Below are 15,436 nucleotides of genomic sequence, written 5' to 3' on the forward strand. Positions count from 1 at the left end.
GGGAAGACACACTGTCAATTGGAGACTGTCCCACTTCTCCAGTTACTGAGTCCCTGCCATGTCTTGTGAATGTTCCTGTAACTCCACCCTGTACCATGGATAACTCAAGTGTTACTTCTCAGTAAAACAGAAGCCACTGATACTTTCTTAACTTTGCCCTGCACAAATTTCTCAGCAGAGAATCCAGAGGTCCTGCTGACTTCTGAGTCCAGCCTAGCCAGTACTCATGAGTCTTTGTTCAGTGAAACAGACACCAGAAAAATCTTGCCTGTCTCTGCAAACACTTCTGCAGAAATTACCCGTGTTAATAAAGTTCAACTCCTGTCTGATCCAGCAGATGCCAATAGATGCACTACATCAGTTTCCGAGTCCCAGCAATCCTGTCCAGAAACCTCAGAACCCCAGCATCTGAATTTTCCAATTTTACAATTGAATGGTGATTCAGATGCGCAAACATTGTGTCTTGATTTTCCTGTTTCTACACCTCGCTCTAGGTTCGTGAATAGCTCAGAGCATCTGCTCTGTGAACCTGAAATCGCAGAATTATTACCTTGTTCAGAAAATGTTCCAATAAATTTGCCCTGTACCATGAATTGTGCAGTAGATCTCTCCAATGAAACTCAGGTCACAGAATCATTATGCTGTCCAGCAGGTGCTTCCATGGTTTTGCCCTGCAATATGGACTGTTCAGTGATCCTGTCCAGTGAAGCTGTGGTCGCAGAGTCTTATGCTTCACCCAGTACTTTGGATATTTCAAACCCTCTATCAGAAGGGTCTAAGGCACTGCTTACCTCAGTTGGTGTTGCAGTAATATTCACTTGTCTAGCAGCTGTTTTGGAATTACAGTCTGCTCTAATAAAACTTGGTGAATTTCTGCCCAGCAAAGCAGAAGCCATTGAAATATTGTCCTCGTCAGCAATTGTGTTAGATACCTTGCCCTGTACACAGTCTGATTTAACCAATGTTGAGTCCCTCTTCAGTGTTGTAACAGCCGAGGAACTCCAGCCCTGTCCTCTGAATGTTTCAGAAGTCTTGCCCTGTAACATGGATAATTCTGATTCTCTGGTCAAAATAATAGAAATCTCAGAATTTCAGTCCGGTCTGATGAGTGTTCCTGAAACCCAGCCCTGTATCCTGAAAGATTCTGGTTCTCTGGCCGCTGTGGCAGAGGTTCCAGAGTCCCCTTCCTGTCCAGGGAATTCCTCAGTTTTGCCTAGTCCAGTGGGGGCTGCTGCAATACTGACTTGTTCTGCAGCGCCTCATGAGTTCCAATCCAGTGTATTAAATGAGTCTCTGTCCAGTCCAGAGGTAGTTGTGGAGTCCCTATCTGGTTCAGTGCATACATCAGAAGATTTGTCCTGTCTTGTTAGTGCCCCTGAATCTGATTTGTTACTGACTTTGCTGGAATCAGCGACATCTAAGTCTGATCCAGCATTCTCGTGTAAAAGTCCAGTAGTTGCGAAGTTTAGTCATGATGATTTTTTTTTGGCCGGTCCTGGTTTTGGTCCTGTCTTGGCTGACCCTGAGGCTCGCGGTTCCTTGACGTGCCCAGAGGTTTCTCTTGTGCCGGTGTGCCCAGGTGTTCTTTGTGTGCCAGAGTGCCCGGGTGTGTCTAAGGTGTTAGCGTGCTCTGATGCTTCCTTGGTGGGAACACGTTCTGATGTTGCCGGTCTGCCTGCATGCCCAGAGGTGGTTCTGGTCCCTGGGAGCCCTGATATTGATGTTTGTCCTTGTGGCCCTGACTCGGGAGTTGCCCTGGGTTCCATGGGGGTTCTTGGTGGTTCTCCATGTGAGCCTAAGGGGCGTTCTGACCTATGGGGATCTCTTTGGAGCTTCGAGGTGTTCTGGGGGGTCTCTGAGAAAACTTGTCCTGGTGCCTTGGACTGGTTTAACAGTGGGTTTTGTGTTGGTAAAGACAGTACCGGTGGGCATTGCAAAGGCTTTGGCGTTTCTGGACGGTTCCTGGAGGGCGGTGGGTATCGCTCAGGGAATTTCGGAGGGCTTTCTTCTGGAAATCATGGTTCTGATGGGTGTCGCATTGGGGCTTGTGGTGCTGATGGGCATGGTTCTGTGGGTTCTGGTTCTGATGGGTCCAGTCTTGTGGGGACTGATTCTGGAGTTCGGTCTTGCCGGGCTGTCCCTGTCATCATGAATTATCAGTCGGACTGTTTTGTTGGGAATTTCAGTTTTGAAAAGCGTCTGGAATCCGCTTTTAAGGGCGGGGGTACTGTGATGATCGCTGCTGCAGCAGCTGTTGCTGGAAGTAGTAGTGCTGCAGCTCAGGCAGTTCTGATCTATTTCCATGCAAGCTGCATAGCTTTGTCTGTCTTTCCCTGCTGTCAGCTTGTGACTGATTATCATTCACCTGTGTGGGAATCTGCATGTCTGCTCCCATTGGATGACCTCAGTATAAAGATCTGCTTCCTGCAGGGTTTCCTTGGGTTTTCATAGCTTCAGTTTAAGCCCGTCTTGCTGTCGCTTCAGCCCCCGATCGTGTTTCTTGTTCTAAAGATACTTTGCTGGTTTTGCATCATATATTGGTTCATTGCCAATATATATGCATACCAGCACGTTTATTATTTTCCTTGTATTCGTGTTACGTTGATACATCAGTGTCGCTGATATATACGTACACGAACTGTTTATTTCCTGTGTTCAGTTAGTCAGTTTTCCAGCATGTTTTGGTAGTTTGCGCGTACCGTGAGCACCCGTGCTGAGCTAGTTATCCTGTTCCTGGTCCTGTTTGTGGATTGCGTTCATCTCTGCGAAGAGATAACGAATCCTTCTGAATCCTGTTCTGTTACTGTTTGTGGATTGCGTTCATCTCTGCGAAGAGATAGCGAATCCTTCTGAGTCCTGTTCCCTGTATTACTCCAGTCCTAGTCAGCGTTCCTGCTTATGTCATATATCGGTTCATTGCCGATATATACATATGTTAGTCAGACGTTACAAATAGTTTCATTGATAGCTGTAATTGTATTACGCTAGGAAAACATACTTATTGTATATTTATCTGTGTTACGTTCATCTATCTCGATCCTGCTATTTCCTGACTATCCTGTCCTGTCTTTGTGAGGCACGCCATCGCCGCAACGCATTGGCTACCTCATTCCAGTCTGTCTGGTTTTGGACGCTTGCTGTCGCTAAGTAGCCGCTAGCTAGCAAGCGTTCATTCTGTCTACCTGTCCTGATCTCCTCAGTTCTGGTTTATGCGCTCAGCGCTACTTTGCGCTGAGACGTTATAACGAAAGCATTGTTTGTGGCTGTCAGATCTGCACCGGCTCTGTGCGCCACAATCTCCTATTGGAGTCAGTCCTCCCCTCCACTATACTAGGGATAGCCTGTTTCTTTGTGCTAGTGTGTGTACCTCCTCCACGTCAGCTCATGCGTTGCATGCTGACTGTGGAGAATACACCACCAAGCCTTACACTAGTATTGAACAATCTGTGCACAGGCTGTCCTTGAAGCCAATGCTCTCCTTTACTGCATCAGTTTTGAATGTAAGTTGTGTAATCTCAGTGTAATCTCAGTGTTATCCCCAGAAATTTTTTTCAGCCGGGTGGCATGAAAAAGTAGCCGGGTGGGGAAGTAAGGGCCCTTTTCTACTAGGAAGTGCGATCACAATTGCGCAACCTACAATTTCCACTATCCGTGATTGCGCCAGCATGCTGTGTGTCATTCTGGTGGAATTCATCACACCGCACTGTTAACAAGCTAATGTGAACATACAATATAATTGCATTGCCATGCAATTATATTATCCAACGCAACAGGTCAGGATGAAAGGAGCCTCATGACTCATTACTTGCTCTTCTAAATATGCAAAGTTCCAGTTCCATCCCCCTTTCTGGTTCTTGAGAGCACAACATTCATGCAAATTCAAATTTTAAGCTCATCTCAGTTTACAAGCAACTTTTTATTCCTGGCACACAAAAGATATAGCCCTGTGGATATGCTACCAAAACACCAGCCTACAATTATGTCCCTTATGAATCTAAGAACTATCAGCCCCGGCATCATTACTTCTTGTACACAGCTGATGTCCTGTGTACATCCAGCATAAGAGGAGAGGACATGCTCAGCACTTTGCAGCCCAGACCTGTGAACGTATCAGAGAAGCACAGGGTCTGACAACAACTTCCAGTGGTGCTGTAATCCAAAGCTACCCGAGTAATGGGGAAACAGAGTTGGTTGCTCTGGGCAACTGCATCACTTTAGCTCCCCTGAACAATCAGAGCCCCCAGTGTGTGCAGCGTCTCGCCCTCATCAGACTCATGGCCCCAGAAGCTGCATTCATCCTACTACTCTGCGCTCTCCAGATCCTCCTATTTTATCAGTAGCTGCAGCCACGGCTGGAGACATGACAGTTTGACGGCTGGAGATGAATACAGTTTAACATTCTCATGAATGCGTTCAGAAATGCAGGCAGAAAATAGAACTCTGACCCACTGGATAAAAAAAAAGCACAAGGTTGAACACCTCAAAAAGACATTCTTGTGTCTTTCTGTCTTTACAAATATGCCGACGCAAACTCAAATCCTTATTGTACAGATAGAGTGTACCAATTCTGCATGTGTCAAGTTCCACTACAGGGCTTGCTACTAATAGTGCAGATATGCATTTAATGAATGGCAACACAATGCATTGTCCAGAAAAGCTGCATCTGCAGGGTTTGTCTTTTGCAGGGCTGTGGAATCGGAGTCGAGGAGTCAGGGACTGAGTAATTTTGGGTACCTGGAGTTGAAGTCGGACTCAGTGGTTTCATTAAATGAGGAGTTGGAGTCGGATGATTTTTGTACCAACTACACAGCCCTGGTAAGTATTAGACTAAGGAGATGGAGCAATTTTGGGTACCTGGAGTCAGAGTTTGAGTCAGAGGTTTCATAAACTGAGGAGTCGGAGTCGGATGATTTTAGTACTGACTCCACAGCCCTGGTCTTTTGCGGACCACAAGATACAACACTGCAACAAACAGCAAATTTAAAAATAGAGGTCTCCTACTGAATAGGTGATGGCTTACTGAACATGAGGAGCTAAGATACGAACCCTGGGCTCCTGTGCCAGAGGCAGAGTCCTTAACCTGTACACGATCCAGCCACTGCACAAATACAAATGTCATGCCAATACATTTCCAATGCCAACTTGTGTAGAGATACATCAGCTTTTACATCAACTAACATTCTAAGCTATAGAATCTATGGCTTATTTCAACTTACATTACGGATTTCAGAAAATACCGGTAAGTGAAGTTTGCTTCTTATATACATTCTTACCACATTTTATAGTTTATAAAAGGCTGACACTAAAGTAAGTTGATAACACTTTCTAATGGAGATCTAATATGCTGAAATTGTCTTTCCAGCAAGGTTAATGATATATTATAACACTGGCAAGTGCCCTGTGGAAAAACGTTTCATGAGGCTGGGGGATTAATGAAATCATTTAAATGGAAGTAGAGCCAGAGTAAGTTCAGAAAGCTGTATGAAAAGGCTGCCTTTGATGATGCATTAATTCAACTTAAGAATAATTCCTTAGACCTTGAGGTTGAGTTATCTCAAGGTACGTTATTCTTTATGGACGGTTCCAGGTACTATACATTTTTCCACTCCTCTTTAATGAGGTAAAAGGGACTAAACTGGAACACACCAAAATTCCAGTCATTTATGTAGGCTAATACTTCTTAAAGGCTTAGAACTATTTAGGAACTAGTAAGAAAAGTGTTAAATTGTTATAGTGGTAGAAAAATGTGCTATTAGTGTTAAGAAATCTTAATAATCATATTGGTTATTAACTAAACTTTTCCTTCATTAGAAAAATATGCATGCAGCGTCCAGCTCTATACATTTCAAGGGAATAAAGTACATTAGTTTCCTTCCTATGTGCACACATAAACAACAGATGCCAAACACAAGCCTCGGTCAGTAAGGGCTCTTTCACAGTGCGACGTTAAAGTCGCACGTTATAAAATACTTTAACGCAGAGTAACGCACAGCAATGCAAAGTCTGTGTGACATTCACAGTGCACACGTTGCGTTAGTGTGTAACGTGTAGCATTAAAAAGTGCTGCATGCTGTGCGTTTAGCAATGTATCTGCTGCATTATGTGTGTTGCACATGCTCAGTAATGTATTTATTTTATTTAAATGTAACGCATGCGCCGTTTTTGTTCCATCAGTATGCAACGAAAACGGCACACCAAGAGACACATAACGCAGTGCAAAATAACGTCCAATTTCATAACCTACATGCGCTGCGTTAGGGGCACATTGTGCGACTTTAACGTCGCATCAAATGCAACATCTCACTGTGAAAGAGGCCTAACTGTAAACAGGGTTTATCAAGCCTATTGAAATCACTAGACCAAACTCAGACCTGCATAAAACATAAAACATAAAGGGGAGGCTTCCTACTCTGTGCAGAAGGAAGATGGGAGTCTAGTACTCTTGTGTAGTGGACATGGAGTTCAGCAAACTGTTTTCTTGAAAGAACTATAATTAGGTAACCAGTACCAACAACAATTTCACAAATTCATAGCTGAATGCAAATTAAAATACAAAGATACATTTCCGCAGCATGATTCTTGATTAAAGAAAATGTCATAACTGAAGTGCCATTACGCTTCACTTGCAATTTGCACCATAAGTCACCAAGCCTTTTTGTTTGTTTGTTTATACACCAACAAAAACACACATTACAAACTTAAAGCGGAATATAACCCTGCATTTCAACTTTGCTCTAAAACATTATTTACAGTATATTATATGCAACCAGCATTTTTTTTTTTTTTTACTAGACCAGCATTGGAAGGGTTACACAGGGCTTTAAAGTTCCTTAAGGCCTCGTTCACATCATTTAGCGCAGATGGCGGTGCGATCGGAACGCAATGCGTCCAACCGCACGCCATCTGAGTTCCTATGCGCTGCGCTGCAGATCCCATTCATTACAATGAATGGGATCTGCGCTGCGATTCACAAAAATGCGTGCAGTACGCAATAGCGCAATCGCGCTGCCACGCAGCGCATATGATGGGAACGGTAGAAGGGCTGTCTATGCCCTTCTACCGTTCTTGCGTGTCGCACACTATACGCGCTGCCAAAATGCGCACGGCAGCGCGTATAGTCTGAACGAGGCCTTAGATTTCTGCAGACGCATCCGAAGCTGAAAAGAGATACATTTTGTTTACAGAAATGTATCTAAGTGTTGAATGACTCATCTCTCTGACTAAGAAGGAGCTTGGAGGACTGCCAAAGAGTGTGTAACTGTTTATCAATAGATACATAGAATGTAACAATCTGAACTTCTGCATATCTCTCCACAGAACTTGAAACGTCTGTGTTTAACCCTTCCAATGCTGGTCTAGTAAAAAAAAAATGCTTTTTGCATATAATATGCTGTAAATAATATTTTAGAGCAAAGTTGAAATGCAGGGTTATATTCCGCTTTAAGATACATGAAAGACCTGCTACACAAGGTCCCGTAGTTACCAAAATTAAACACTTATTAAAAAAAAAGTGACAGCATTTATATATTACTGTTATTTTTGCAAATAAGGGCTTGTAATTATCGATAGGATACAATGAGAAAAGAAAAAACTTAAAACAGAAAAACTACACCTACATATATTGCCGCCTTACATTGTACTAGAGGCGCTAAATCTGATACTACAGAAATCCTGTTGTCCCCATTTTGTTTGCCTGATGAAGCGGGCTTGACCTGTGAAACGCGTTACACTGTTATTTGGGGTACCGTATAATAAATTTATTGATTTATATGAAGACAGGATCTCTTGTCTGTTTCTGGGAGGCAAGTCTACCACTTCCTCCAAGCATTTTTAAAGATTTTATCATTGCTGATTTATTCCATTTTATCCTGCTGGCGCCTCTGTTCCACATTCAAACATAGCCAAATGAATGGAAGGAGTGCTAAAAGTAAAAATGGCTCTTGGCGGTAAGGGTAAAACAGCCTGTGGAGTGAAGTGGTAAATTTAGTATGTCCCATGATCATGCATGGCATCAAAGTTTATCAAAGGAAAATTAATCAGTTAAAATATCCTAAAACCATTAGGCTCAGTTTCCACTTCTGACCGGACCGTTCGGCACAGAGTAAAGCAGTGTCCTCTCCACTCCATTTTCTCATTGCATTTGTGTCAGGGGCAGATGTGTGAGTACTATAGGTGGATATGGGCAACACATCCGCTCGTCCGGGAAAAGGGAGAAAGTCGGGACTTTGCATTACGTTTTTTAGCACAAGTGGAAGTGGACCCTATATTTTTAACAATAGGATCCACTTCCTGTGATTCTTGGAACTGCTGAAAACCTACTGAACTGGTAAGTTTATACTGGAAGTGGGAACTGAGCCTAATTGGTGCACACACAGTAACAAAAATCCCCATATTTCCAGTAAACACAAAATATAAGGATAAAAAGAGAGAAGGAGAGAGACAAGGAAAGCTCCTGACCTCTTACACTCACAGCTTAATGACTGATGTGAGCCAAGAAATGATCAGGAATTTGGTTTTTATTTACGAACAACTTCAGGGATGAGCAAGCATGTAGGTTCATGCATCCTTAAGTGGAGAGGTGGGGGAGGTGTCCAGGGCCAGAAGGATTACTGCTGTATATCAAAAAGAGTAGTGTTCGATTAAAAAAAAAAAAAACATTTCAACCTAACAATTCACCAGCTATCAATGGAATAAATCAGCAATGTATCAATATAGCATACACCAGTAGTATTTGCAAGTAGAGGTATAAATGACCTATAGTAGATATATCACCTGATGCGATCACAAAGGGACGCACTCAGGGATTAGAACCCGGGTTCAGCAAGTTTGCTCAAATAATTAGGTAGTGCAATATTAACCACCTGAGCCTATCTGGACGAATATCACTTTGTTAACCCCACCCACCCCCTGAAGGTGTGCAGTGTGGTCCGGTGCAGCCTGGGACGCTGGTGCGGGTTGTGGGGAGTCCAGTACCTGGAGTTTTTTCCACCTTGCCGCTGCTTGGGTCCATTGTCTGTGCAGGTACAGGCCTTGTGGAGTCCACCACTGCTACCCAGGAGATCAGGGCTCCACGGAGGTAGGAAGACACAGCACTGATCAGGAAACCTTTAGCCTCGCTGCATGCTGGCTCCATCCATCCATCGGCTGCTGCTGCTCCATCACAGCAGAGACACCTCTGGTTCATCCCCTAAATGATGCCAGACACTAAAGTAAAGGCCACCGCAGCGGAGGCTTCTGTGACAGCCAGATTATCTTGGCCAGCCCTGCTGAATGCTGCCCAGGAGTCGGGACCCACCACAGAAATTAACACTACTGCACTTTCTGACCTGGAACACCTTGACCAGCACTACCAGATATCAGAAATCAGGATTCTCAGCAGCATCAGCCATGAAGAACTGGGTCATCGTTGCTGAACCTTTGCCACTCTCTTGGCTTGGACATTATTCCCCCCTTTCCTTCCAGAACTGGGTATAAGCCCAAACCAATTTTGTGTACAACCCCCCATTTGTACTTGGCAAAATAAATTATTCGGATTCTTAAATCTACTATAGGTCATTTGCATAAAACAGCTGCATTGACTATCTTTGATCCCCGTTTTGATAAGTAACTTATGAAATCTGTCACTCTTCTAAGTAGTGTTTGTGTTCAAATTAGGTATAGAGAATTTTCAAGACCCAGATATTTCCGAATACCTGTGTTCAGCACTGATCAAGCGGACATGGTCAGTTCAATAAATTGTGTGTCATGTTGCGGCGTTTCATGTGACTCCAATACGTCCTCCTTCCAATTTGGAGGAAAGAAGCATTGGAGTCACATGAAATGCAATGGAACACGTTGGTCAGTGAACTCAGTGAACTCTCTCAGTGAGGAAGACTTAAAGGGGTTCTGTGGGGGTTCCTGAGGAGAAAAACTGCCACTTATCTGGGGTTTCTATCAGCCCCCTGCAGTGGTAATGTCCCACGCCGTCCTGCTCCCATCTGCCGTTCCCCGCAGCCGGCACCGGGCTATTATTCGTCTGTCACACAGACGAATAATGCGCGTTGCCGTGCCTCCGCTCGCGTCATCTGAGGCTTACTGCGCAGGCGCAGTACAACGGAGCCTTGTACTGCGCTTGCGCAGTAAGCTTCCGATGACGCAGGCGGAAGCAAGCGGGTGCGCGGCCACTGTAGCGCAGCCGCAGTTCGATTCCATGCCGCTTAGACCGGGGCCGGCGGCGGAGAACAGCAGATGGGAGGAGGATGGCGTGGGACATTACCGCTGCACGGGGCTGATAGAAGCCCAAGGTAAGGGTCTGTTTTTCTCCTCAGAAACCCCTAACAGAACCCCTTTAAGTGAAAAGCCTTTTGTATGGAGTTCACAGAGGCAAAGTTATCCCTTTGCTGACAGCAGCAGCAATAGCTTTCTCACATCAACAGAGTTGCAGCCAGTATTCCGTAGATGTGCAGGCTCTAGGCGGTGTTACGGTGCAGATTGGCAGTACCATACATTCACCCTGAACCCCACCCTCCCCCAGCACAACCAGAAGACACATGGACACACACGGTGTTAAGTGAACTTTCAAAAGATGGATCTGATGATATTTTGCTCCAATCCTACTTTTTCATTTAGATACAGAATCAGGTGGCAAAAAGTATAGTCTAGATTTACTTTAAAATTCAAGTTAGATCAGCATAAGCCTAGTAAGCTGACCATCAGTGATATTACAGATATTAAGTATGCTCAACATAATCTGTAGATCAATCTGTAGATGTGTTTCCTAACAGCAGCCAATGCCCAGGCATCTGTATCCACGTTATGTGTTTAGGCCAGACATGCTTACATGATGCCTGTATGTACATTACTCCAATGATAGTGTAACAGTCATTTTCCTCCCGCATGTAAATTGTTGAATGTGGTGTCAGATAGGGTCTTCAGCATGAATATTCTAAAGCGTACAACTTGGCAGTAGTTAAAAGTGACAGAATGCCAACATAAAAATGTATGCTTTCCTCTTGCATGCTACAAATATAAATAATTTTTATACATGCAGCTTGCCAAACACATACCATGCCACATGTTAAACTTGCTGCCAAGAATATTTACACTTTAAGTAACCATGTCTGCATAGTGGCAGGCTTACCAAACAACTCAATACTTAAAAACACATCCACAGATGGTGACAACATTTCTCTTCTATAAAAATAGCATGAAACAGATAACAAGAGCACACAAGAACAGATCTTCTTACCAAAATCCTCATCTAATTTGGTCTTTGGTGGCTCCCAGGCTGGCCTAGCAGCTCTAGATCTTGTCTGACGCTTGCCAAGTTCCTCTTCAAACCTGTCAAATAAATCCCGCAACCTGCTTGTTCCAACCACAGTGGAGTCACCCTTTGAAGACATATCAGAGTGCCATGTTATTGTTCATCACATTTTTTCTATAGATGAAGTATTTTTCTACAGACAGTCTTGTAGCGACTTGCATTTATATTCACAACTACACTCAAAACCAGAAGCAACTCCATAATACTATTTTAACAATACACAGATGTTTATGAGCACTAACGTTTCTTAACCACTTAAGGACCGGCTGACTTTTTACCGATCTGTGCTGCATGGGCTCTTCAGCCCACAGCACAGATCAGCTTTGCTTTCAGGCAGGGCGATCAGACTTCCCCCTTTTTTCCCCCACTAGGGGGATGTCCTGCTGGGGGGGGGGGGTCTAATCGCCGCCGCTGCCTTTTGCCTAGCAGGGGCTCCTCAAAGCCCCCCTCCGCAGCACTATTCCTCCCTCCCTCTCCTCCTTCCCATGGGCGGTACAGGACAGCGATCCGTCCTGTACCGCCTCTGATAGGCTTCAGCCTATCAGATGCCGGCGATCCCCGGCCAATCAGAGGTCGGGGATCGCCGATCTCCTTTACGGCACTGCTGTGACAGCAGCGCCATGCAACGTAGACACCGGGGATTTCTTCCCTAGGTGTTTACATTTAGCCTGCGAGCCGCAGGCTGTTAACGGAGACTCCCTCCGTGAACTAACATGGAACAGCCCATGGAAACAAAGGAAAGAGCAGCTGGTTGTTAAGTGGTTAAAGCAAACCTGATCGGAAAATAAACTCAAAAGATAATTAATTGGGTGTGTAATAGCAAATGTATATCTAAAGGTGCTCATACATCCCTGGATCGACCATGACTCCCAGACTCTGCCATCACCTCCGTGTCCACCACCACATGGCACGTGTAACATGTGGGGCATGTGTTACATCACACACACAAGCATGCCTGGTGCTACACGGGTCCACGGTGGAGGAGCTGGGGAGTCGCGCCAGCGGGACAGGTAATTTAGACTGCATACGAGCCACAGGGGCGGACATATTTAACTTGGGGGACAGGTCCTGTTCCAGGAGATTGTAAGTTGAATTTGTTTGTAAGTTGATTCCTGTATTACACATGGTGAAATCTGGATAAACGATTTCCGTGCAGACAACTCTGTATTTGGACATTTAATATAAACTATGTTTTTGGTTGTTTTTGAAGTGCTTTTAAAGTGTTTTAAACTACTTAAAACATTTTATACAATACAGTAAACATTTAATAACTATAATACCGTTTTTTTTTTCAGACCTAGGTCTAGAGGACAAAAACCAGGGGAAAAAACTACACTAAACCTAGTGCATCCTTGGCACAGGGGCATCTTGTGGATCTTCTACCCCCCCCCCCCCCCAAATCATTATGCTCCCCTTGTAAGTCTTGTGTCACCCTTGTGATTTATGTCCCCCTTGTACCTCTGGCGTCCCAGTGTTTTCCTCTGTACTACTCCGTCCCCGTGTGCTCCTCTGTGCTAGTGTCCCCTTGTGCCCTCCACCATGCCCACCCTGTGTCGCCCTCCATGCCGCCCCATGTCCTCCTCTGTGACCCCTCCCCCCCCCCTTGTCCTTCTCCGTGCCTCCCTTGTGCAGAGTGCCTAGTGCCCAAAATGAAAGCAGCAGTTCACTTGCTCCGGACGTCTGCAATTACAACCGTGTAATGATGCGATCAGGAGAGGACAGCACTAGAGGAGGCTGTGAGGGAGGAGACGTCGCTAATCGCTGCAGCTGCCTGGAACAGGTGAGAAGCATGCTTACGCTGTGGATTACTCTGCATGGGTGAGTACAGTACAGGGTGTTCCCAACACGGACGGCGGTTCATTTCAGCAGGTCTTTGTAAGTCGGGGACTCCGTGTATTTGGTCCATAAGATGTAGTAACTTTCACTCCCCACGTTTGGGAAAGATAAAGTGAGTGTCTTACGGTCAGAAAAATACGTTATGTAATAAAAAAACAGTCTTGTATATTTTGTACATAAAGAAAACTGAAATCCCCATATGAGGAGGTTTAATTTGGTGCTGGAGCTCAGTGCACCTAACAGGTAGAACTTTGTGCAAGTTATACATGTCCATTTTCCAATAAGTTTATTTTTATAAACTCAACTATAAACTAAAACATTAAACTTGTTTTCTACAACTGATTTTGTTTATATATGGCTGACAATTCAAACCCTTGGTCAGTGACATTTTTTTCAAACTAAACTACATATTAAAGAAGTTCAATCATAAAAGTTATGTAAATAAGATTAAACTGGTAAAATGCTAGCCTTAGTTGCTAGGGAGTTGTGGCTATGGCTGGGATCTTTAATTGGCCTTACCTCCAGATGTGGGCTTTGTAACTGGCCTGGCTGACTTCTAGAGCAGAGAGGAGTGTAAGAAGAAGCTGCAGCATGTGTAGCAGTGAGGAATTTGCCACTAGTTTCTGTTGGATCTTTAAGTTGTTATTTTTATAATACATAAATCAACTATTCTTACAATATCATTTCAGATGCATTGCTTTTTATTGACTGTATGTCTATACAATTATTATAAATGTATCTGGACTACAAATTTAAAGGTACCCATGAGCATTAAAAAGCAGTATCATGTAAATACACAATCTAACTGCCTTCAGGTGCTTATCTAACCTACTAACACTTAAAATCACAAAGCTTTGTAAAAAACCTCTTATGTACGTTCCACTTTCAAACAGACATACATTTTAAACAATTAAGGTAAGGCCTGGTTCACAGAGTAAAAAAAAACAGTCCGTTTCCAGATCGGAAGGGAACAGATCATAATGGATGGGATCGGATCCAGTGTTAACCTATGGAACCGTTCACATCCATCTGTTCAAACGGATCCATTCTGCACGATCCGCAAGTTTCCTGCTGCAGCAATTTTTCCGGACCGCTGAGCCCTGCGGAACAGAAAGAGAAGCTGAAGTGCTGCAATGGTGGCAAAGGAAAAACGGAATGCATCTTCACACTAGTGAAGAAAACGGACCGGACTAAAAAGAAATATAAACCTGGGGGTGGGGGCGTTTTGGGGGAAACTGAACGGAAGCAGTGGATTGGAAACGGAGTGGCAACGGATCAGATCGACCGGTGATCAGATCAGTTTTCACAAATCCATTTGCCACTTTAACGCAAGTGTGAACAAGGCCTTATTTTTGTAAACTTACATAAGCACAAAAATGCTGCAGCTAAATTATAGCTTTTGTTGCTAATCGACAATACACTAGCTTTACTTTTCAAGTAAATACAACATAAAAAAAATGCGGATATGCAAATATTCACATAAAACAGTATGAATTCAGACTATGATACTCACCACTTGATCCATTGGGTCACTGGAATAGTAACTTTCAGAGTGAGTACAGCGAACCCATACAGGCTTAAGTAAATCTTCATCTTCGTCATCTGCTCTCTCCAAAAGGCTTTCATCCAGAAAATCCTTGTCTTTCAAAGAGAAGTAACTTTTTTCCCTTGTTGAGGAGGAGCTTTCAGAAGTGCTATCCCTAAAATAATCTTCCCATTTTGGTCTCTTACGCTCTCTACTAGGAGATGGGCTATAACAAATTATAAACAAATTAAATACTTTTAGGATGGTAATTCAAAAACAACAACTTTGGGCACAACACAAGGTTCAGTAATAAGCAAAACACGTAAGTATTTACTTGTACATAGTGTATGTTTGAACCTCTGACCAGTATTCAAACTGATCCAAAAGTTGCTCGTGTGCATTCCTGGCTGAAAAAACAAACAAAAAAAAAAACCCACAACACCCTAGGTAGTGTGCATCCACAATAGTTTTGTGATCCTAAATATGAACCCAAACTTCATAAAATGCCCTACTTGTTCTGAAAATTTGGGCCCACTTACACCATTATTTCCCACCACCTGTAGTGAAATGCAGCACTTTGTAGAAACCGTATCTGAATGTATTTTTAGTGGTGAAGACAGAAGGCCCCATGCACTTGTATGGGGCTGCACTACTTCATAATTCACTGCTAACAGTGGTGCCAAGCTGTGTGCGCAGTTGAGTGTGAACGGGCCCTTAGACTCTTGGTAGCGACAGTGATGTAAAAATAGTTTATACACCAAGACTTGGAATAC

General features: G+C 43.8%; 1 protein-coding gene across 1 annotated transcript in view; it reads right to left on the reverse strand.

Moving 5' to 3' along the window:
* The window catches only part of DROSHA (drosha ribonuclease III), a 417,719-nt gene that overhangs the window by 350,583 nt on the left and 51,700 nt on the right, over positions 1-15,436 (reverse strand). The window contains exons 4-5 of the mRNA XM_068236738.1: positions 14,652-14,889; positions 11,228-11,369 (exon numbers count right to left, since the gene is read on the reverse strand). Of these exons, the coding sequence (XP_068092839.1) occupies positions 11,228-11,369; positions 14,652-14,889 (380 nt within the window). The remainder of the gene's footprint in view (positions 1-11,227; positions 11,370-14,651; positions 14,890-15,436) is intronic.

The sequence above is a fragment of the Hyperolius riggenbachi genome, chromosome 5 (genome assembly GCF_040937935.1).
Source record: "Hyperolius riggenbachi isolate aHypRig1 chromosome 5, aHypRig1.pri, whole genome shotgun sequence".
NCBI lineage: Eukaryota > Metazoa > Chordata > Amphibia > Anura > Hyperoliidae > Hyperolius > Hyperolius riggenbachi.